The 21,300-nt window shown below is 49.3% G+C and overlaps 1 protein-coding gene across 3 annotated transcripts in view; it reads left to right on the forward strand.

Annotated features, from left to right (window-relative positions):
* LOC142023773 (discoidin domain-containing receptor 2-like) overlaps positions 1–21,300 on the forward strand; it is a 98,376-nt gene that overhangs the window by 66,798 nt on the left and 10,278 nt on the right. The window contains exons 12-15 of one of the 3 annotated variants that reach the window (XR_012648307.1): positions 4,898–5,142; positions 6,200–6,321; positions 12,981–13,178; positions 18,411–18,569. Coding sequence is in view for 2 of the 3 variants with exons in the window: in XM_075015043.1 (XP_074871144.1) it covers positions 4,898–5,142; positions 6,200–6,321; positions 12,981–13,178 (565 nt within the window). In the remaining variant the exon portion in view is untranslated. The remainder of the gene's footprint in view (positions 1–4,897; positions 5,143–6,199; positions 6,322–12,980; positions 13,179–18,410; positions 18,570–21,300) is intronic. The other 2 variants (XM_075015043.1, XM_075015042.1) reach the window with 2 other exon arrangements.

A 21,300-nucleotide genomic window follows, 5' to 3' on the forward strand; every position in this document is an offset into this window, starting at 1 on the left:
ATAGCACACGGTGCATGTAGATGCGACGCATGGTATTTCGACGTTGTGACAGCTACTTCGCAGTAGCTGGCTAGTGCAGACTCACCCATGGTAGGAAAAAATGGCCACTTTTCAGAATGGCAGTATTTTAAAGAAGTCTTACTGAAGCCCCAGGAGCAAACCATCCTGATGCACAGTAAGAAAAGCAAACATGGTAGGCAACCAGCTTGGCTTAACAGGGAAATCCTTGACAAACTCAAGCTCAAAAAGGATGCATATGTGAAGTGGAAACTTGGACAGAAGAGAAAGGAGGAGTATAAATATATGGCTGGAGAATGCCAGGGGTAATCAGGAAAGCAAAAACACGATTGGAACTGCAGCAAGCAAGAAATGTGAAGGGTAACAAGAAGGGTTTCTACAGGCATGTTAACAACAGGAGGGTTATCAGGGAGGGTGTGAGACCATTACTGGATTCGGGAGATAAACTAGTGAAAGATGATGCAGAAAAGGTGAACTACTCAATGCTTTTTTTTGCCTCAGTCTTCACAGACAAGATCAATGCCCAACCTACGGCACTAGGCAATGCAATATGAGATGGTGGGCAGCCCTCGGTGGGGAGAGAACAGGTTAAGAGCTATTTAGAAAAGTTAGAAGTACACAAATCCATGAGTCCAGATGTAATGCATCCAAGGGTACTGGGGGAATTGGCAAATGTCATTGCAGAGCCTTTGACCATTATCTTTGAAAACTCGTGGAGATCAGGAGAGATTCTGGATGACTGGAAAAAGGTAAATATAGCGCCCATCTTTAAAAAAGGAAAGAAGGACAATCCAGAGAACTATAGTTCAGTCATCTTCACCTCAGTACCTGGGAACCTAATGGAGGGGATCCTCAAGGAATCCATTTTGAAGCACTTGGAAGAGGGGAAAGTGATCAAGAATAGTCAACGTGGATTCACCATGGGCAAGTCGTGCCTGACCAATCTGATTAACTTCAGTGATGAGGTGGCTGGCTCTGTGGACATGAGAGAGTCAATGGATGTGATATACCTTGAATTTAGCAAAGCTTTTGATACAGACTTCCACAACATTCTTGCCCATAAGTTAAGGAAGTATGGATTGGATACAAGGACTGTAAGGTGGATAGAAGGCTGGCTTGACGAATGGGCCCAAAGGTTAGTGGTCAATGGCTCACTGTCTGGTTGGCAGCTGGTTTCAAGTGGGGTGCCCCAAAGGTCAGTTCTAGGGCCGGTATTGTTCAATGTCTTTATTAATGACCTGGATGAGGGGATGGGGTGCACCCTCAGAAAATTTGCAGATGACACTTAGCTAGGAGGTCAGGTTGAGACACTGGAGGGTAGGGATGGGGTCCAGAGTGGCCTAGAAAATTGGAGGATTGTGCCAAAGGAAATCTGATGAGGTTCAGCAAGAAGTGCATAGTTCTGCACTTAGGACGGAAGAATCGTAAGCATTGTCACAGGCTGGGGACCAGCTGGCTAAGTAGCAGTGCAGCAGAAAAGGACCTGGGGATTACAGTGAATGAGAGGGTGGCTATGAGTTAACACTGTGCCCTTGTAGCCAAGGTGGCTAGCGGCATGTTGGGGTGCATTAGGAGGAGCATTTCCAGCAAATCTAGAGAAATTATTATTCCCTTTTACTCAGCACTGGTGAGGCCACATCTGCAGTATTGTGTCCAGTTCTGGGGCCCCCAGTATAGGACGAATGTGGACACGTTGGAGAGGGTTCAGCGTACGGCAGTGAAAATGATTAAGGTGCTGGAGCACATGACCTATGAGGAGAGGCTGAGGGATTCGGGCTTATTTAGTTTGCAGAAGAGAAGACTGAGGGTGATTTGACAGCAGCCTTCAGCTTTGTGAAAGAGGGATCTAAAGAGGATGGAGAGAAACTGTTAACAGTAGTGATGGGTGGCAGAACAAGGAGCAATGGTCTGAAGTTACAGAGGGGGAGGTGTAAGTTGGATATTAGGAAAAACTATTTCCCCAGGAGGGTGGGGAAGCACTGGAATGTGTTACCTAGAGAGGAGATGGAATCTCCATCCCTAGAAGTTTTTAAATCCTGGCTTGACATGGTCCTGGCTGGGGTGATTTAGTTGGGGTCAGTCCTGCTTTGGGCAGGGGGCTGGACTCGATGACCTCCTGAGGTCCCTTCCAACCCTAGGACTCTATGATTCTATGATAAGTAGTGGTATCACACTGGGGTCTGTCCTGGGACCAGTGCTGTGCAAGATGTGGAAAAAGGTTGTGAACAGTGATGTGGTAACGTTGGCAGATGATTCAAAAGGATTCAAGAAAGCAGACCTGAGAAGAGCTACAAAGAGATCTCACATAACTGGTTAACGAAATGGCAGATGAAATTCAGTGTTAATAAATGCAAAGTAATGCACATTGGAAAACATAATCCCAACTGTACATTCAAACTGATGGGCTCTCACTTTGCTGTCGGTACTCAGGAAAAAGATGTTCAAGCAATTGTGGATAGTTTTCTGAAAAAGTCAGCTAACTATTCCACAGCACTGGAAAATCTACCAGACCATTAGGAACCATGAGGACAGGGATAGCTAATAAGACAGCCAAAATTCTGACTGGGTTCAAAAAGAGTTGGACGGGTCCGTCGTTTGCCTTTAGCCCGGTTCTTGCTCTGGGTGATCCTAACCCTTGGAGTGCCAGATGCTTGGGGACTAGATGGCAGCAGGTGGATCACTTGACAATTGTCCTGTTCTATTTTTTCCTTCTGGAACACCTGGCATCAGCCACGGTCGGAAGACAGGACATGGGCTAGATGGCCCATTGGTGTGACCCAGTGTAGCTCTTCTTATGTTCTTACATGGTCACATACGCCCTTTCCCACAGGACCCTGGCCTCAGTCAGTGCACAGGAAGGATGGTAAGGGAGAAGGGGCTGTACAGCGTGAGAGGCTGGAGTCCGTATTGTTCCCGCCTTCTACTCAGCAGAAGCTAGAAGGAAGGGTATGAAGAAGGTCAGGAGCTTCAAGCTGTAGGTGTCTCAAGTTGGGTCCGGTCTTGGAAGCATGGCAAAGGACTGGGGATCTTTGTAACATCTGACCTAAATCTCTCTGGGCCTCAGTGCCCCTCTGTCAAATGGGCTTACAGTCATGTTCCCGTGTCTTGGGGAGTGGTGAGGATTAAGTCATGAATGTCTGGGAGGTTCATGTCCTGCAGTGTTGAGCATCACAGCAGCTCCCAGGAGAACATGAATTATTCCCTGGTCAGCGTATGGTGAGCAGCAAATAAGGTGAAAGGCAGCGGACTCAGTGTTCAGGACAAAAGAAGGCTGCCATGTCCCCTGAACACCATCCATCCTGTGCACTTACTGAGCAGTGTAACTCAAGGCTGGCAAAACAAAATGTCCAGCCTGCCGCCCGGGAGCCCTGTGCCCTTTGGGGTAACAGCTATCAGAGGGTAGCTGTCTGGGTCTGTAGCCGCAAAAACAACATGAAGTCCTGTAGCACCTTATAGACTAACAGATATTTTGGAGCATGAGCTTTCGTGGGCAAAGACCCGCTTGGTCAGACGGACGTCAGGGCTCCTGGCTGTGCCCTCGAAGGCAGCTATGATCAGATGAACATTCATGTTTGGTTACACGTGGCGGGGAGGTGAAGATACATGGAGGGGAGCAGTGAGTGAGAGATCAGAGGGCTGGGCCACATTGCCTCCGTGTTGCATGGGAAGGGAGGGAGGGAAGGAAGCTCTTTGACTCTTACAGCAGACAGTTCTGCCTGGATTGACATCACGGGGCTTATATTAGCCAGGGTGCCACAGGAGCACCACACGCCAGGTGGGTCTGTTCACTTTGCTGAGGAGCTGCAAAAAGGAGGCCAGTGGAACTGACAGGCCTGTGATGAGGCTGTGAAAGTTGTGAACTTTATTCATGGTGAGCCCAGTGGACTACGTAAGTGAAGAAAGGGGCGCGTGGCATCGGCAGCTTCCCCACGGCACGTTCACTGGTGTTTGTGGGGGCTGCTCACTAGCATTCCTGGGGGCTGTTCCCTACCGTTCAGCTCAGAGGAGAGGCAGAGGTTTTCCTGGCTGAGCACTTCCGGACTTCGCAAGCTGGGCGGCTTTCCTTTGGTAACGGGGTTTGTCTGGTACATAATTGTAGTGCATTAGATTTATACCAGACTAATAGAAAAGGGACTTACCCAGGCTCTCTGCCTCCCGAAAGCAATGAGTTCACCTTCCTTTCTCTCAGAGAGCTGCCTCTGCCCCGGCCCATGGGGACTGACGTGTCCCACGGTGTGCCCAGAAGGTCAATGGACCTGGGCTATTTCAGCCTGGGGAGCAGCCTCTTCCAGAGCTAGAGCCCCTTCCTGGGTGTGCTGCACCCTGCCCTTTACAATGGAGGCGGAGCAGCACAAATGACCTGTGCACCACAGCTGTGGCAGGCTGGCACAAGGGGCGCTGCTCCCTTCAGCATCCAGGGGAAATTTTAGCTCAAGACCGTTGTGCACCAGGCGAGTTCTTGCCCTGAGCTGAGGGCCGGCACCTGTGGGGTGCGTTGTGGATCTGTCCTGGAGATGGGGAGAGGGGGAGGAGCCCCTGGCTGCATTCCCAGTGCAGCTGGCTCCGCGGTCGGCACCATGGAGCGTTGAGCTGCCCTCTGTCACCCGTGGGGCTGTCCAGTTGTGCTTGGAGTTGGGTGATGGCCATTTAACGCAAGCGAGACACTAACTGGGGCCCTCCACTCACACTTTTGTGGGGATATGGATGTTTGCCCTTTACCAGAGCAAGCCAGTGACAATGAGAGCAGAATCTCCAGCAGGCCCGAGCAGCAAACCTGGGTCTGAGACAAGCTGCCCAGGGTCAGCTCCGGCAGCCGCCTCCACCTGGGGTTCGCAGCAGGCAGGCGTGTGGTACTCACCAGGTCTTTGGTTTTGTTCAGCCTGCAGCGGTGACTATGCGGAGCCCGACCTCACCAAGTCCACCCCACACCAGGGCTTCCAGAACAATGTGCCTCACTACGCGGAGACCGACATCATCAGCCTGCAGGGCGTGACGGGCAATAACATGTACGCTGTGCCGGCCCTCACGGTCGATTCGCTCACCAAGAAGGACATCTCCGTGGGCGAGTTCCCCCGGCAGCAGCTGCGCCTCAAAGAGAAGCTGGGGGAAGGGCAGTTCGGAGAGGTACGGGCACCTTCCCCTGCAGCAGAACGGCCCTGGCACAGCCAGCCTGCCAGGCTCCCTGCCTGCAGTGTCCACCCTGCCCCACACTCTGGTGCTAGGGCAGAGCTCCCGTACCCAAGGAGCTGGAACGACTAGGGATACAGGGGGAGCTGAGGACTGTGGAAACCCTCTTTATAATGGCAGCCACTTCAATGCAGGGGGTGCTGCAGGACCCACTGCGCCCCCAGTTCCAGCACCCGAGCACAGAGCTGCAGCTGACATCCTGGGAGGGGTGTCTGTAGATTTTCTCTTGGTCCCTGCGCTGAGCCAGGGAGCCGGCAGTGCAGACAGACCCCTGCACTGAGAGACCCCGATCTCTGCATTCTCCCTCCGCTGCTTTGTGTCAGGAGCCTTGGGCAGCCTGGCCTGAGCTCCCACAGGCTTGCTCACCATCTCCACAGCCCTGTTCTCCCAGGGCTCCTCAGCCCTGACCACTGCAGTCCTCCGCCTGTTCCCATTTCTCCTTCCCTTTCCCAGCCTCCATCCCTCCTCATTCTCACACTGTCACCATCGACTCCACTTCCTGTCCTCCCCCTCCACTGCCCCCCACCCCCAGTTCTACCTTCTCCCGTTGCCGCCCGCCCCAACCCCGCAAATCCAGAACTCACCTCTGCTGGCTCCCTTCAAGCACCACCGATGGGTCCGGGCCTTTCCGTGCCTGGTGTCCTTCACAGACCACGCAGCCTTCTAGACACTGCCCTGCTAGCTGCACACCTGGTTCCCCCTGCTTCTCCCATGGCTCTGCAGCCAGAGTTCTCCTGCTCTTCCCTCTCTCATGCTGCTCCTTGCGTGTCCCGCTCAAAATCACCCACCAAATAACAAATCTGTTTGCTGAATCCAGGGCCAGTATTTCAAATTTTTCTAATTAGGAAAAGAAAAGAGACAAAACTCCCTGAAATGTACTTTCAAGGCATAATTCAGGCAATGTTAAATAGCATTAGCTGCAGTGGGTTGTGTTCATTCCTCCTCTCTGGCCTGCATGTGTGTGTTCCTGGCTGACGCTCTCTCCCTGTTCCAGGTGCACCTGTGTGAAGCTGATGGCTTATTTGAATTTTTGGGACTCTCCTCCACGGAGCTCACCAGCCAACCAGTTCTCGTGGCGGTGAAAATGCTGAGATCCAACGTCAACAAAACAGCCAGGTAACCACGTGACCCCAAGCAGCAGCAGCAGCAGTCTGAGAATGACACCTGATTCTGCTCTCACATTAGTTGTAAACAGGTCAGCTTTGCTCGCTTCTCAGCAACATAGAATCCAAGGGCTGGGAGGGACCTCAGGAGGTCATCGAGTCCTGTCCCCTGCCCAGAACAGGATCAACCCCAACTAAATCATCCCAGCCAGGACCTTATCAAGCCAGGACTTAAACCTCTAGGGATGGAGATTCCACCACCTCTCTCAGTAACACATTCCAGTGCTTCACCACCCGCCTGGTGAAGTAGTTTTTCCTAATATCCAACCTACACCTCCCCCTCTGTAACTTTAGACCATTGCTCCTTGTTCTGCCATCTGTCACCACTGACAACAGTTTCTCTCCATCATCTTCTGAACCCACCTTCAGGAAGTTGAAGGCTCTTGAATACACTTCAGTCCTCTCTTCTGCACACTAAATAAGCCCAAATCTCTCAGCCTCTCCTCATAGGTCATGTGCTCCAGCCCCTTAAACATTTTCGTTGCCCTCCACTGAACCCTCTCCAATGGCTCTATACTTGGGGGCCCAGAATTGGACGCAATACTCCAGATGTGACCTCACCAGTACAGAGTACAGGTGAATAATAATTTCTGTTGTTCTGCTGGAAATGCTTCTCCTAATGCACACCAATGTACCGTTAGCCATCTTGGCTGCTAGGGCACACTGTTGACTCATATTCATCCTCTCATCCACTGTAATCCCCAGGGTCCATTTTTGCTGCACTACTATTTAACCAGCCGGTCCCCAGCCTGTAACAGTGCTTGGGATTCTTCCATCCCAAGTGCAGGACTCTGCACTTGTCCTTGTTGAACCTCATCACATTTCTTTTGGCCCAATCCTCCAATTTGTCTAGGTCACTCTGGACCCTATCCCTACCCTCCAACATGTCTTTCTGACTCCCTTCCTTAGTGTTAAATTTGCTGAGGGTGCAATCCATCCCCTCATTCAAGTCATTAATAAAGATGTTGAACAATACTGGCCCTTGAACTAGTCCTTGGGTCACTCCACTTGAAACCATCTGCCAACCAGACATTGAGCCATCGATCACTACCCTTTGGGCCTGTCCATCAAGCCAGCTTTCTGTCAGTCTTACAGTCCATGTATCCAATCCATACTGCCTTAGCTTATGGGCAAGAATGTTGTGAGAGACTGTACCAAAAGCTTTGCTAAAGCCAAGGTATATCACATCCATTGACTTTCCCATGTCCACAGAGCCAGTTACCCCATCATAGAATCTAATTAGATTGGTCAAGCATGACTTTCCTTTGATGAATCCATGTTGACTACTCTTGATCATTTTCCCCTCTTCCAAGTGCTCCAAAATGGATTCCTTGAGGATCCCTTCCACAATTTTTCTGGGGACTGAGGTAAGGCTGTCCAGTCTATAGTTCCCTGGATACTACCTCTTTCCTTTTTTAAAGAGGGGCATTACATTTGCCTTTTTCCACTTATCCGCGACCTCTCCCAGTCTCGATGAGTTTTCAAAGATAGTAGCCAAAGGCTCTGCAATTACATCAACCAATTCCCTCAGTTCCCTTGGATGAATTAAATCTGGACCCATGGATTTGTGTGCATCTAGCTTTTCTAAAAGCTCTTAACCTGTTCTTTCCCCACTGAGGGCTGTCCACCTCCTTCCCAAACTGCATTGCCTAGTGCCGTAGTCTGGGAGCTGACCTTGTCCGTGAAACTGAGGCAAAAAAAGTATCAGGTACTTCTGCCTTTCCTAAGCCATCTATCACCAGGTTACTTCCCTCATCCAGTAATAGCCCCTCGCTGATAATCCTCTTATTGTTAACATGCCTGAAGAAACCCTTCTTGTTCCCCTTCAAATTCCTTGCTAGCTACAATTCCAGTTGTACTTTCGCTTCCCTGATTACCCCCGGCATTCTCCAGCCATATATTTATAATCCTCCTAAGTCATCTGTCCAAGTTTCCACTTCTTACATGCATCCTTTTTTAGTTTAAAGTCATAAAGGATTTCCCTGTTAAGCCAAGCTGGTTGCCTACCATGTTTGGTTTTCTTACTGCGCATCCGGATGGTTTGTTCCTGTGAATCATAGAATCATAGAAAATAGAGCTGGAAGAGACCTAAAAAGCCATCGAGTCCAGCCCCCTCTCTAAGCAGGACCAAACCCATCAGATCAGCCCCGTTAGGGCTCTGTCGAGGTGAGACTTAAACACCTCCAGGTCTGGAGACTCCACTACTTCCCTGGGGAGACCATTCCAATGCTTCACCACCCTCCTAGTGAAAAAGTTTTTCCTAATGTTCAACCTGGACCTTTCCAACCACAACTTGAGACCATTGTTCCGTGTTCTGCCATCCGTGACCACTGTGAACAGCCTCTTTGCAACCTCCCTTCAGTAAGCTGAAGGCTGTTATCAAGTCCCCCCAGTCTTCTCTTCTGCAGACTAAACAGTCCCAATTCCCTCAACCTTTCTTCCAAAGTCATATGCTCCAGCCCCCTAATTATGTTGGTCGCCCTCCGCTGGACCCTCTCCAGTGTATCCGCATCCTTCCTATAATTGGGAGCCTTCAGTAAGGCTTCTTTAAAGTACTGCCATTTCTCCTGAACTCCTTTCCCCTTCATATTAGCATCCCCAGGGATCCTGTCCATCAGTTATCTCAGGGAGTCGAAGTCTGCGCTTCTGAAATCAATTGTCTGTATTTTACTGTTCACCTTTCTTCCTTTCGTCAGAATCCTGGAACCCGCCATCTCACGATCACTGCAGCCCAGGTTTTCACCCACTTCTCCTACTAGTTCTTCCCTGTTTGTGAGCAGCAGGTCAAGCTGTGCGTGGCCCCTGGTCAGTTCCTTCAGCACTTGTACCAGGGAGTTATCCCCAACATTCTGCAAAATCTTCCTGGATTGTCTGTGTGCTCCTGTATTGGTCTCCCAACAAATGTCTGGGTGATTAAAGTCTCCCATGAGAACCAGGGCCTGTGATTTGGATGCTTCTCATAGTTGTGTGAAGAAATCCTCATTTACCTCATCTACCTGAAGTGGTGGCCTATAGCAGACACTAACCACAACATCGCCTGTGTTGCTTCCGCTTCTAAGCTTAACCCAAAGACACTCAACTGACTTTTCTCCCTCCATACACTGGAGCTCTGAGCAATCACACTGCTCCCTCACACACAGCACAACTCCTCCTCCTCCTTTTCTCTCGTGTCTGTCCTTCCTGATCCCTCCATGACCGTGCTCCAGTCATGTGAGTAATCTCACCATGTCTCCGTTATTCCAATCACCTCACACTTCTTTCACTGCGCCAGGGCCTCTAATTCTTCCTGTTTGTTTCCCAGGCTTCTCGCATTTACGTACACACACCTTAGATAATAAGCTGATTGGCCTACTTTCTCCGTTTGAATGAGTGGTTCTCCTTTGTTGTATCTTCTTCCTTCCCCACTTGCCTCAGGGCTTGTGTCACCATCCCCTGATGAACATAGTTTAAAGCCCTCCTCACTAGGTTGGCAAACCTGCCCGCAAAAATACTCTTTCCTCTCTTCGGCTACGTCTACACGTGAAGCCTACATCGAAGTAGCCTATTTCAATGTGGCGACATCGAAATAGGCTATTTCGATGAATAACGTCTACACGTCCTCCAGGGCTGGCAACGTCGATGTTCAACATCGACGTTGCGCAGCACCACATCGAAATAGGCGCTGCGAGGGAACGCCTACACGCCACAGTAGCACACATCGAAATAAGGGTGCCAGGCACAGCTGCAGACAGGGTCACAGGGCGGACTCAACAGCCAGCCGCTCCCTTAAAGGGCCCCTCCCAGACACACTTGCACTAAACAGCACAAGATCCACAGAGCCGACAACGAGTTGCAGACCCTGTGCATGCAGCATGAATCCCCCGCTGCAGCAGCAGCAGCCAGAAGCCCTGGGCTAAAGGCTGCTGCACACGGTGACCATAGAGCCCCGCCGGGGCTGGAGAGACAGCGTCTCTCAACCCCGCAGCTGATGGCTGCCATGGAGGACCCCACAATTTCGACGTGGCGGGACGCGGATCATCTACACGGTCCCTACTTCGACGTTGAACGTCGAAGTAGGGCGCTATTCCGATCCCCTCATGAGGTTAGCGACTTCGACGTCTCGCCGCCTAACGTCGAAGTTAACTTCGAAATAGCGCCCGACGCATGTAGCCGCGACGGGTGCTATTTCGAAGTTAGTGCCGCTACTTCGAAGTAGCGTGCACGTGTAGACACAGCCTTCGTTAGCTGGATCCTGTCACTTCTTAGCAATCCTTGTTCCTGAAACAGAATCCCACGGTCAAAGAAACAAAATCCTTCTCTCCAACACCATCTGCTCAACCACACATTTGCTTCCACGATTTGAGGATCTCTACCTGGACCCCGTCCTTCAATAGGAAAGATGGATGAGAACACCACTTGCACTCCATATTCCTTTATCTTCCGTCCCAGAGTTACATAATCCTCAGTGATGTGCTCAAGGTTGTTCTTTTCTGTGTCATTAGTCCCTATATGGAGAAGTAGGAAGGGGTAATAATCCGCAGGTTTCATGATTTTTGGAAGGCCCTCTGTCACATCCTGGATTCTAACTCCTGGTAAGCAGCAAACTTCCTGAGATTCCAGGTCTGGATGGCAGATGGTTGACTCCGTCCCTCTTAGGAGGGAGTTCCTGACCACCACCGCCCTTCTTCTTCTTTTGGGGATGCTGTTCGTAGAACTCCCATCCCTAGGAATACTCATCCCAGGACTTTCAGTCAGTGGGGTCTTTTTCTGATCCCTTCTTTGAGAGGTCTCTGTCACCACATTCTCCACCATGTCACCCATGCAGAGAGCTTGAAAGCAGTTGCTTATCTAGACCGGAATTGGAGATACCAGAATTGGCTTTCTTCTCCTGGAGGTTACATGCTGTCAGTTTTCCTCCTCAGTTTGTACAGCCCTAACTGGCTGTGCAGCCTCCTGGGCCGGCAGGGCTTATGTGGCCTTCTGTTGAGGAACTCTTCACCTCCTCTGATGGACCAGAGAGTTGATATTTGCGCCTCAAGTTCTCTAACCTTCTCTTCCGAGAGGGTCACCACTTTGCACTTGGTACGTACAAAATCCCTTCTGTCTTGTGGGAGGAAGACAAACACGGGACACACTGTGCAGGTCACAACAGCTGACTTGTCATTAGGCTTGTCACTGTCCATTTTCCCTTTCTCCAGACAATTCCCTCAGACGATATTCGTGCCTCCTTGAAGGGCAGAAGAGAAACAAAACTATAAAAAGAAGCCAAATAATAATATGGGGCTCCCCCCAAGATGAAATCCCAGGCAAACTCCCCTAATAGTAGCCCCTGTTTGCAGCTCCCAGCTGGTCATGCTGCCACTGGTTGCTAGCCTCTGGCTTGTGAAGCCTTTTCTCCTTTGGTGAGTCACAGGGGAAGGTGCCCGATCCCCTCTCTCTCTCTCTCTCTCTCTCTCTCTCTCTCACACGCGCGCGGTAACTGCCACAGTAAGTGGAATTCAAATTCAAGCAGACAATCAGCCCAGCAAACTGAAATTCAGATTCAGAAATTCAATTCAAATTCAGTTCAGTGGATCTCTTCCAGATTTGCACTTGTGAAGGTGAGAGGCGATTCAGCCCTGGGTGTGCACACCAGTGGGCAGGTGGTGTATGAATGGGCATTAGAACAGAGGGGGAGCAGCAGGATGTCACTGTTCTCCAGGTTACTGAGTGATGCTAATGAGCCCAGGGCTATAGGTCATCCATGATGGGCAGGTGTGATTAATAATGTCGTATTGTATACTGTCCCTCCTCCATCCAGTAGGGCGCAGTGGGGCTTGGCCTCTCGTGCAGTGCACAGAGATGGGGGAGCAAGTCCAGGAGAGGGCCACGGAGACACGGTGTGGGATGAGTACTCTGAAGAGCGTGTGAGTTATCAGCAATGACATGATAACACGCTTGGCCAGTTAGAGAGAAACTGGACATTTCTGTAGAGAATGGGACCATCTACAGTGACCTGACACCAGAGAAAACCCTCTAGAGTTTATATGGGCATGAGCCGACTTCCAAGTATTGGGGACTGGGAGGAAATGCTTCCAGAGAGCCGGTTTCCCATGAGGGCCTGCACTTGGGTTTCTCGCCCTTTCCTGTGTTGCTGTCAGTGACAGACACTACCCTCCAGGCCCCATGGGCTGGGTCCGTCTGGCAGATCCTAGGAGAAACCATAGAAGTACTGAGCTCTTGATAGAAAAATAACCTGGCCTTATACTGCAGTGATGGAGGCAGGATAGACAGATGTACAGAAACTTTCGCTTCCTGGCTGGTGCTAGTGTCCTCCTGTATCCCTGAGACCTTGACATCACCACATCTGGATTAGCCTCTGCACCTTCTCCCTGACTTCTCCTTTCAGAAGATCTCCCTGCTGGCAGAGTCTGCGTGGCTAAGCCTGCACTGCGGCTACAAAGCAGAATAAAGGGAAATCAGGGGGAAGATAATTCAGGGAGAGAAACGCAAGTGACTCTTCTAGTGACATCAGAGAAACTCCCATCCTTAGTGGTCAGAGCCTGTCTGTCTCCCTCACTGTTCCCAGACTCCTCAAGCAAAGGCAAGGAGGACAGTGTTCAAGGAATTAGACGTGTGCCTTTCTCTTTTAAGAAATGATTTCCTAAAGGAGATCAAGATCATGTCCCGGCTGAAGGACCCCAATATCATCCGTCTGCTGGGTGTGTGCGTGCGTGACGACCCTCTGTGCATGATAACAGAATACATGGAAAACGGAGACCTCAACCAGTTCCTGTCCCAGCGGGAGATCTGCAGTAAATTTGCCATTTCAAACAACATCCCTTGTGTCAGGTAAGAGGAGAAGTTGCAGATTCAGATACAACATCTCAGTGTCCTGAACTTAAAGCGTGTTGAGGTAAAAAAATTCTGACTTGTGTATGAACCAGTTCAGGTTGCTACACATGAAACATCCCGTGAGCATTGGACACCACAGCCCATGCACCGATGTATTCATTTTGCTTGCTACAGATTCTGGCATCTGTGAGCACCTTTAGCAAACCAACACAGCAAACCACTTGGATGCCTCCCAAGGTACCCAAAGTTGGAAGGCTCTTTGCTTCCACCTTTCTGTGCCCCTGTGGGCCAGTCTCCTGATGCCACCAGCCTCTGGCAACACAAATACTACCTAACAGGCTCTGCCGGCTTCACTCCCCCGTACAGGGTAGTGACGGACACACACCAACCTCCATGTCCTCCGAGTGTTTCTCTGGAGGGTCCGACCGCTGCTCCAGTGAACCCGCACAGAACTCTCAGGGCAAGTTGCCACTTAAAACGTTGCAGCTGCACAGCTGCCCTGAGGCCACATCACAGAATCCTAGGGCTGGAAGGGACCTCAGGAGGTCGTCTAGTCCAGCCCCCTGCCTAAAGCAGGATCAACCCCCACTAAGTCATCCCAGCCAGGACCTTGTCCAGCCGGGACTTAAAAATCGCAAGGGGTGGAGAATCCACCACCTCGCTAGGCAACGCATTCCAATGCTTCACCACCTGCCTGGTGAAGTAGTTTTTCCTAATATCCAGCCTACACCTTTCCCTCTTCAACTTCTGACCATTACTCCTTGTTCTGCCATCTGACACCACTGAGAACAGTTTCTCACCCTCCATTTTAGAGCTCCCCTTCAGGAAGTTGAAGGGTGCTATTAAATCACTCCTAAGTCTTCTCTTCTGTAAACTAAACAAGCCCAACTCCCTCAGCCTCTCCTCGTAGGTCTTGTGCTCCAGACCCTTAGTCATTTTTGTTGCCCTTTGCTGAACCTGCTCCAGCAAATCCACATCCTTTTTATACTGGGGGACCCAAAACTGGACACAATATTCCAAATGTGGCCTCACCAGTGCAGAATAAAGAGGAATAACTACTTCTCTAGATCTGCTCGCAGTGCTCCTCCAAATGCATCCTAGTATGCCGTTAGCCTTCTTGGCTACAAGGGCACACTGTTTACTCAGCGTGAAGACGCTCTGTCTACACCGATGAGCGAGAGCTTCTCTCACCAGTGTGGTTATTCCACTGTGCGTTGAGGCAGTAGCTCTGTCAGTGAGGAAAGTTCTCATGCTGACACACACTAGCTACACAGGGATGAGGCCAGTATAACTGTGTCGCTCATGGGTGTGGATGTTTTATACTCCTGTGGGATGTAGTTATATCAATAAAGGTCTGTTTAATCAAGGCGTAAGATTCGGTATGCCACAGGAGTGGCACATGCCAGCGTATGAATTTCAAGTCAGGATTTACTCTCTTTAATGCAGGGCACTTAACATTTGTAGTGAAAACAGGAATAAGCCTATTACCAACAAACAGAGATTTGAATGGCAGTAAGAACCTGGGAAGAGTAAGAAAGTCTTAACACTTTCTAGAACCTCAACTCATCTCGCAAAACAGTCTCCTGTGTCTGACAGGGTAATTTACCCCAAGTCATCGCCTCAGTGTTTTCAGCCAGGATGGCTGAGCCTTTCCTTCCCTACGATCAGACCTGCTGGTTCCTTGTCTTCCCAGACTTGAAGGGTGAAATTGTCCCTTCTCCATGTATTTTGTGCAGTTACAGAACGTTACCAGCCCCTCTTTAGAAATCTGTCTGGGAGTCTCTTTCCCATTGTAAATTCTCAGGCCTGCACGTGGCCCAGGCATCAAACATAACCAGTCTGCATGTACGGGCATTGGGTTTTATGCTGTTTGAGTTGGAGCAGGATCATACAGTGAACAATGGTCTGTTAAAGAGATAGGTGTTTGCCACCTCCTTCCTCATTAGAACCCGTTTATCACCCTCTAGTGACTTGTCTTAACTTATGGGCTTTAAGAACGTAATTTTCTATATACATATGTAGCTCCTAACACATTATCTGTTCAGTCATTTCACAGTGACCATGATGCTTTCAGTAGATACCTTACATGACCCCTTTTGGTGAACGTAGAAAGGCCCGTTAAACTTACATGCCAGGGTGTCCTCTGCCACTTGGCAGCAAGAATTTTTGGGGCACATCTGCTGTAGCTGATATCTGCTAATGTGGACAGTACTGATACCAGTGATAAAGTGAGCACTTTTGAGTGCACAACTAAGAGGCCATGTATTGGAAGGGGGCTTTATTATTCATTCTCTTGCAGTTGTGTGTTTGTGCCAAGTGTGTTATATGTGTGCCAGCCTGAACTATTTCACAACAAGCCTTGTGAGTACTCATTTCCCAGGTTTTTTAAATGTTTAAATTGAGACAAATTGATTTGAGTGTGGGGATTTGGGGTAACCTATGGAAAGAGGATGAAGAAAATTTTATTTCAGAGAGAAGATTTTATCCTATAGAGAAATTTTGTCTGTATGACGGAGAAATTTTGTCTGTACACGAAAGACAGTTTTATCCAACAAAGAGTTTGTTCTTCAGCTACTCGTTAGCGTATAACCTTTCAGTTATAACACATAATGGCTGAAAAAGATACTAAATTCTTTTAAATAACCAGCTACACCAGATCTGCAAAAGATTCATCTGTAATTTTTGTATAGAAATATTTTTCTTAAACAAGCTGACCAAGAAATTCCTTGCGCCATTAAAGCTGATAGTAAATAGATCTTGGAACACTGGAGAAGTTACAGAAAACTGATGGGAAGAATGTTCTGCTGATATTTTAAAGAGTAAACAGGATTACTTGGGTAATCATAGACCCACCAGCCCGCCATTGATCCTGGGCAACATAATGGAACAGCTGATACATTTGATAAAGAATTAATGAAGGATAATGTAATTACTGCCAATCAACATGGATTTACAGAAAATAGATCCAGTCAAAGTAACTTGATATCTATTTTCTATGAGATTACAGGTCTGGTTGATAGAGCAATAGGGCTGATGTTTGGATTTTGGTAAGGCATTTGACTTACTACAGCCTCACATTTTGATTAAAAACCTAGACCAATACAAAATGAACACAGCAAACTTTAGATCGGTTAAAAACTGGCCAACAGGTCTCAAAATGTAATTATAAATGGGTAATTGTCATTTTGGGTGTTTTTTTAATAGGGTCCCGCAGGGATCAGTTCTTGGCCCAGTGCTACTTAACGTTTCTGTATGTGACCTGGAAGAAAATATAAAGTAATTACTGATGACATAACGGTCCTGGACATGATAAATAATGAAGAAGACAGGTCATTGATACAGAGTGATGTGAATTGCTTGGTAAGCTGGGCACAAGTGAACAATATGTACGCCATAGAATCCTAGGGCTGAAGGGATTTCAGGAGTCATCTAGTCCAGACCCGGCACTGAAGCAGGATCAACCCCCACTAAACTGGGAGCTTATAGAATGAGGGATTCCATCCTGGGAAGCACTGACTCTGAAAAAAGACTTGAGCAGTATCGTGGCAGATCATTGGTACGTGAAGTCTCCATACGATTCTCTGGCCAAAAGGACTAATGTGTCCTAGGTACATAAACGGGAGTCTCAGGGTGGAGCAGAGAGGTTAGTTTTCCTCTGGTTTCAGCTCTGGTGGCTTGAATACTGCGGCCCCTGCTGGCGTCTGCAGTTGAAGAAGGATGTTGATGTTTTGGAGAAGGTTTGGAGAATTGCCACAAGACTGATTAAATGGTTGAAAAACCTGCTTAGTAGCAACAGGCGCAAGGAGCCCTGTTTAGTTAGCTTAGGGAGGAGACAGCTAAGCTGTGACTTGACGACACTTTGTAAGTATCTCCATGGGGAACTGCTATTTGATAACGAACTCTTTAATCGAGCAGAAAAATGGAAGTGAGGCACCTAACTCACTGAGGTGCTTTTGTAAGTCTCAAGAGGCCCCTGTGTGTTTGCATCCTTTGGTGCCTTTGTGAATCTGCCCCACCCTGCTTTCAAGAAATGTAGTAACTCTGGTGGTGTAAAGCAGCCTTCGGTTGCCACCTAGAACTGCCTGACTCACTGTCACAGGACCAAATGGCATTTGGAGCCCTCTGTCATTCCACAAGTTCATCCTGTGACAATCAGGGTATTCTTGGAAACCTGGGGCATTCTCAGCAAAATCACGGTGGGGGGCACTTCTCTGGGTCTCTCAGCGTGGGAGCCAAGGAAGTAGGATCACATTCGTCCTTGGTTGGTGTAGTGATAATTAGGGCCTACTAAGACCTACCCCAGCTGGGCACCTGCTTTAGGGGAAGTGGATAAAAGTTCATAACATTTCACAACTTACAACAATAAAAGTTAATGGCAAAAGGTGCAGAAGGGAGAGAGAATGAATTAGTCACAACAGAATGGTCTCCTGGTATACATCAAGGACTGTGTTCAGATCATGCCTGGTAGGTAGACAAGAATTGGGGAACTGAAAATCAATGGACCAACATTGGTGGGTTGGAAATTAGACTCAACGTGTGCACAAAATAATGAAGTGAAGTGCTGAATTGTTGTGCCTAACTCCTCTTTTGGGGTCCTCAGAAAAAGACTTTGGGGGAGAATAAACGAACACAGATCATGGCCGACTGAAAAACAGGAGCCTCTGAAGAAGCAAGTTCCCCCATCCTGGCTGCCACCGCCACCATCTCCTGAGTCCCTCACAATCCACTGTAATGCCACTGGGCCTTTTTAGTCCTCATCCTGCGCAATGTCCTGAGCTGGAGCAGGCCAGAGAGAAGGTTACAAATAACATCACCTCCTCCACCAGCTTCAGTTAAATCCCAAACTGTCAGAGATCAGAGACATTGTCAAACCCTGTCCCCGGAAGCAAGTCCTGTGTTTTCTTTTCCTTTTCTATCCTATATCCCCACTTTCCTATCCCTCGCCTTTTGCCTTCTGTCTAATAAGAGTCTGATAATAAGACTGTATATTTTACAGCACTGCTGGGAGCCTGTGACCAAAAAGGCAGATAAAAGCAGTGCCCTCATCTGTCTGGCTCTGGAGCTAGTTTACCAGACCTCAGAGTGGCTGGTCACACCAGGTGCTGCGCCAGTTACTCTGGCCGGGAGTTGCAAGTAAGAGTTATCACCAGAGACAGAAGCTGCATTTTCTATCTTTGCTGCTCTTTTCTCCCCCAACTTTGTGTGTGTTTGTCTTGGTTTTTCTTTTAGAAAACAGGATCAGACGTCAACAGCAGCAACAATAGCAGCTCCAGGCCAGCTCACCTAACCCTTCCCTTCCCCCCCAAAGAACAGCTCTTGCTCTGTTTAAATACCGTCTAACCTTGTCACATGGAAGAGTTTGCCTTCTAAAACTCTCTTCAGCTACAGGTAAAGGGAAGAGGGGCTATTGTTAAACAGAAAGCTGTGTAGAACACTGTGTGTTTCAACTGTTCTCACTGGTTTTCCTCCTTTTCTTTCTCTTTAATCAAAGGTTGCAGATGCTTAATGGTGTCCTTTGCCTTGGGACTAAGCAGGCCGAGGTCTCTGTACATCAAATCCTGTTTCATGTTGGTCAATGGCAGGGTCATATTAACACCTTTGACTCTTTTTGGAACATTTATTCCATTGACATTAACACAACGTTACATCACCTTCCATATCGGTGACCTCTCTGACCTCTTAGCCGTATGGTTCCTCGTCCTCACCCCATCACTTAACAAGCAGTGCTGGTTCATGCTGCCACACCCCAGAAAAGTCATCCACTTGACCTGGTGCCCCCACCATGGTCTTGCAATGAGTTCAGACTTATCCAGTCACATGCTCTCTTGCAGCCGTTCCCACTCTCTCTGTCACTTGATCCTTCTGGCTATGTCTACACAGAAGTGTAAGCTTACAGCTCAAACCCAGGTGCAAGCCTAAGCTCTCTCTTCCACCTACGCACAAACTTTGCTACACCTGGGTTCTGACCCTGGCACCCACTGGGGTTGGAGGGTCTGAGCCTTTGTCAAGCCAGATCCCAGGTTTCAAAGCCTTTTGCTTTGCAGTGTAAATGGGTCCCACTGGACTTGTCCTCTGGGAGCCTTCCCTGTGAGGGAAGATTGAAAAAATTGGGCTAGTTTAGGCTGGAAATGAGAAGACCGAGAGTCGACATGATAACGGCTTTCGCGTACCTAAAAGAGTGTTACAAGGAGGAGGGAGAAAAATTATTCTCCTTAACCTTTGAGGATAGGACAAGAAGCCTGGGCTTAAACTGCAGCCAGGGAGATTCAGGCTGAATGTTAGGAAAAGCTCCCTGTCAGGATGGTTAAACACTGGAATAATCGCTTATGTTTTGCAGCACTGCTGGCAGCCAGTGACCAAAGAAAGCAGTGTCTTCAACTGGCTGGCTCTGGGGTGGGGCATTGTGGATCTCTGTCCTTGGAGATGTTTAAGAGTGGGTTAGACAGACATCTATCTGGGTGGTCTCGACGATATGTGGTTCTGCGAGGAGGGCAGGAGACTGGACTTGATGACCTCTCAAGGTCCCTTCAAGTTCTGTCATTGTACAGTTCCACGCTGCTCCACCAAGGGCTGAGCAGCTCTGTTTTGAGAGGGCACCAAGGTGTGTGAGATATGGGTGTTTGGACTTAATCCCATGTAGTGCAGTCAGGTGCGGTAGCCCCAGGTTCACCAATTCCTGACCTGGGTTTACCAAGTTCTGCTACCTAGGGCTTGCGCTGCACTGCAGACAAACCCTCAGTGACTTTCACTGCGTCAGTGCTGATAATTTCTCTGCGGCTCTCAACTCTGCTCCCTGTATTCTCATCCCCTTTTTCCCTGCTGGTTGTTGATTGTTGCTGTTCTGTGCTCCCCTCCCCACTTGCATCCTTCACCACCATGCCAGGCCCAGCCCTGCCACACCCCCAATATCCTGCAGTCCTGCTCTCGTGCTGCACAGCACCTCTGGCAGGAGCCCTGGGACCATGTCAGCAACTTGCTTCTTCCTTGTGCTATCTTCCTGTGCCAAGCAGCTCTACTTCTCCAGCCCGATCCAGCTCCACACCAACAACTCTAGCTGACTGACTCAACCCTCAGATCCTTCCCCTTGGCCCCTCTTCCTAGACAGGATCTAGCAAATTTCTTGCAAGAGAACATTGGCTAAGCAAGACATGGCCTTGCCTTTCCCTCCTACAGCTTGGGACTCCTTCTCCCTAGTCACAGACACAGAATGTTCTCACCTTCTCTTCCCACTATCCCTGTTCACTTGCACCCATCCACATCCCCTCCCTAATGCTTCTTGTTGGCTCTCCGTCACCTCGGGCTCAGTCCCCACACAATACACACATTTTCATCTCTTCTGTCTTAAGAACACCCCCCATGACCCGCTGACCTCTCCACTGCGTCTCCTCTCCACTGCTAAGCTCAGCACTCTGTTTACAATCAGTTTCCTCCAATCCCATCCCAGACCCTCCTCAGTCCATTTTATGCACCTTGTGTCTGCTGAGCCCAGCCTCACCCAAGTCACTAGTGACCTCTGTCGAGCCAAAGCTCGGAGCCAACGTTCCATCTTCACCCTCCTCTGCTGCTTCTGGCACCACTGACCTTCCCTGTCCCTTGCCCCTGCAACTCTGTCCTCTTTTGATTCTCCTCCTGCCTCTCCGATCATCCCTCGGGAGGCCCTCCTCATGCCCCCTGCTGCTGCCGGGGGGTTCCATAGACTCTGCCCTTTGTTCCTGTTCCTTGTCCCCCAGTACCTTATCCGTGGGTAATCGCTGTGCTGACGAGGCTTAGACCTCCCCTCTTCGCCAGACCTGTCGTCTTCTGTCCGTCCTGAAGTCTCAGCCTGTCTCGCCAGCATTTCTAGCTGCAGGGCGTAGTAAATATGGCTAACACAGAGCCCCTGATCCCACCACTGCCCAACCCTTTCTGCTACCTCCTGTCTCAGTCACTGTGGACAGCACCACGCTGCCTGTCGCTCAGACCCAGAACCAGGGTATAACCTTCCTCTCAGCCCTCTCTGTAGGTCCTCACATCCAGCTGTCTGAATCTTGCCCTTCCTCACCCCTGCCGTCTCTGAGGAACAGCCCTTCCCTTCCAGCCACACCAGTCGGACGGGTGTCCGGACTCCCATCCACTCACA

This window comes from Carettochelys insculpta, chromosome 21 (assembly GCF_033958435.1).
Source record: "Carettochelys insculpta isolate YL-2023 chromosome 21, ASM3395843v1, whole genome shotgun sequence".
NCBI lineage: Eukaryota > Metazoa > Chordata > Testudines > Carettochelyidae > Carettochelys > Carettochelys insculpta.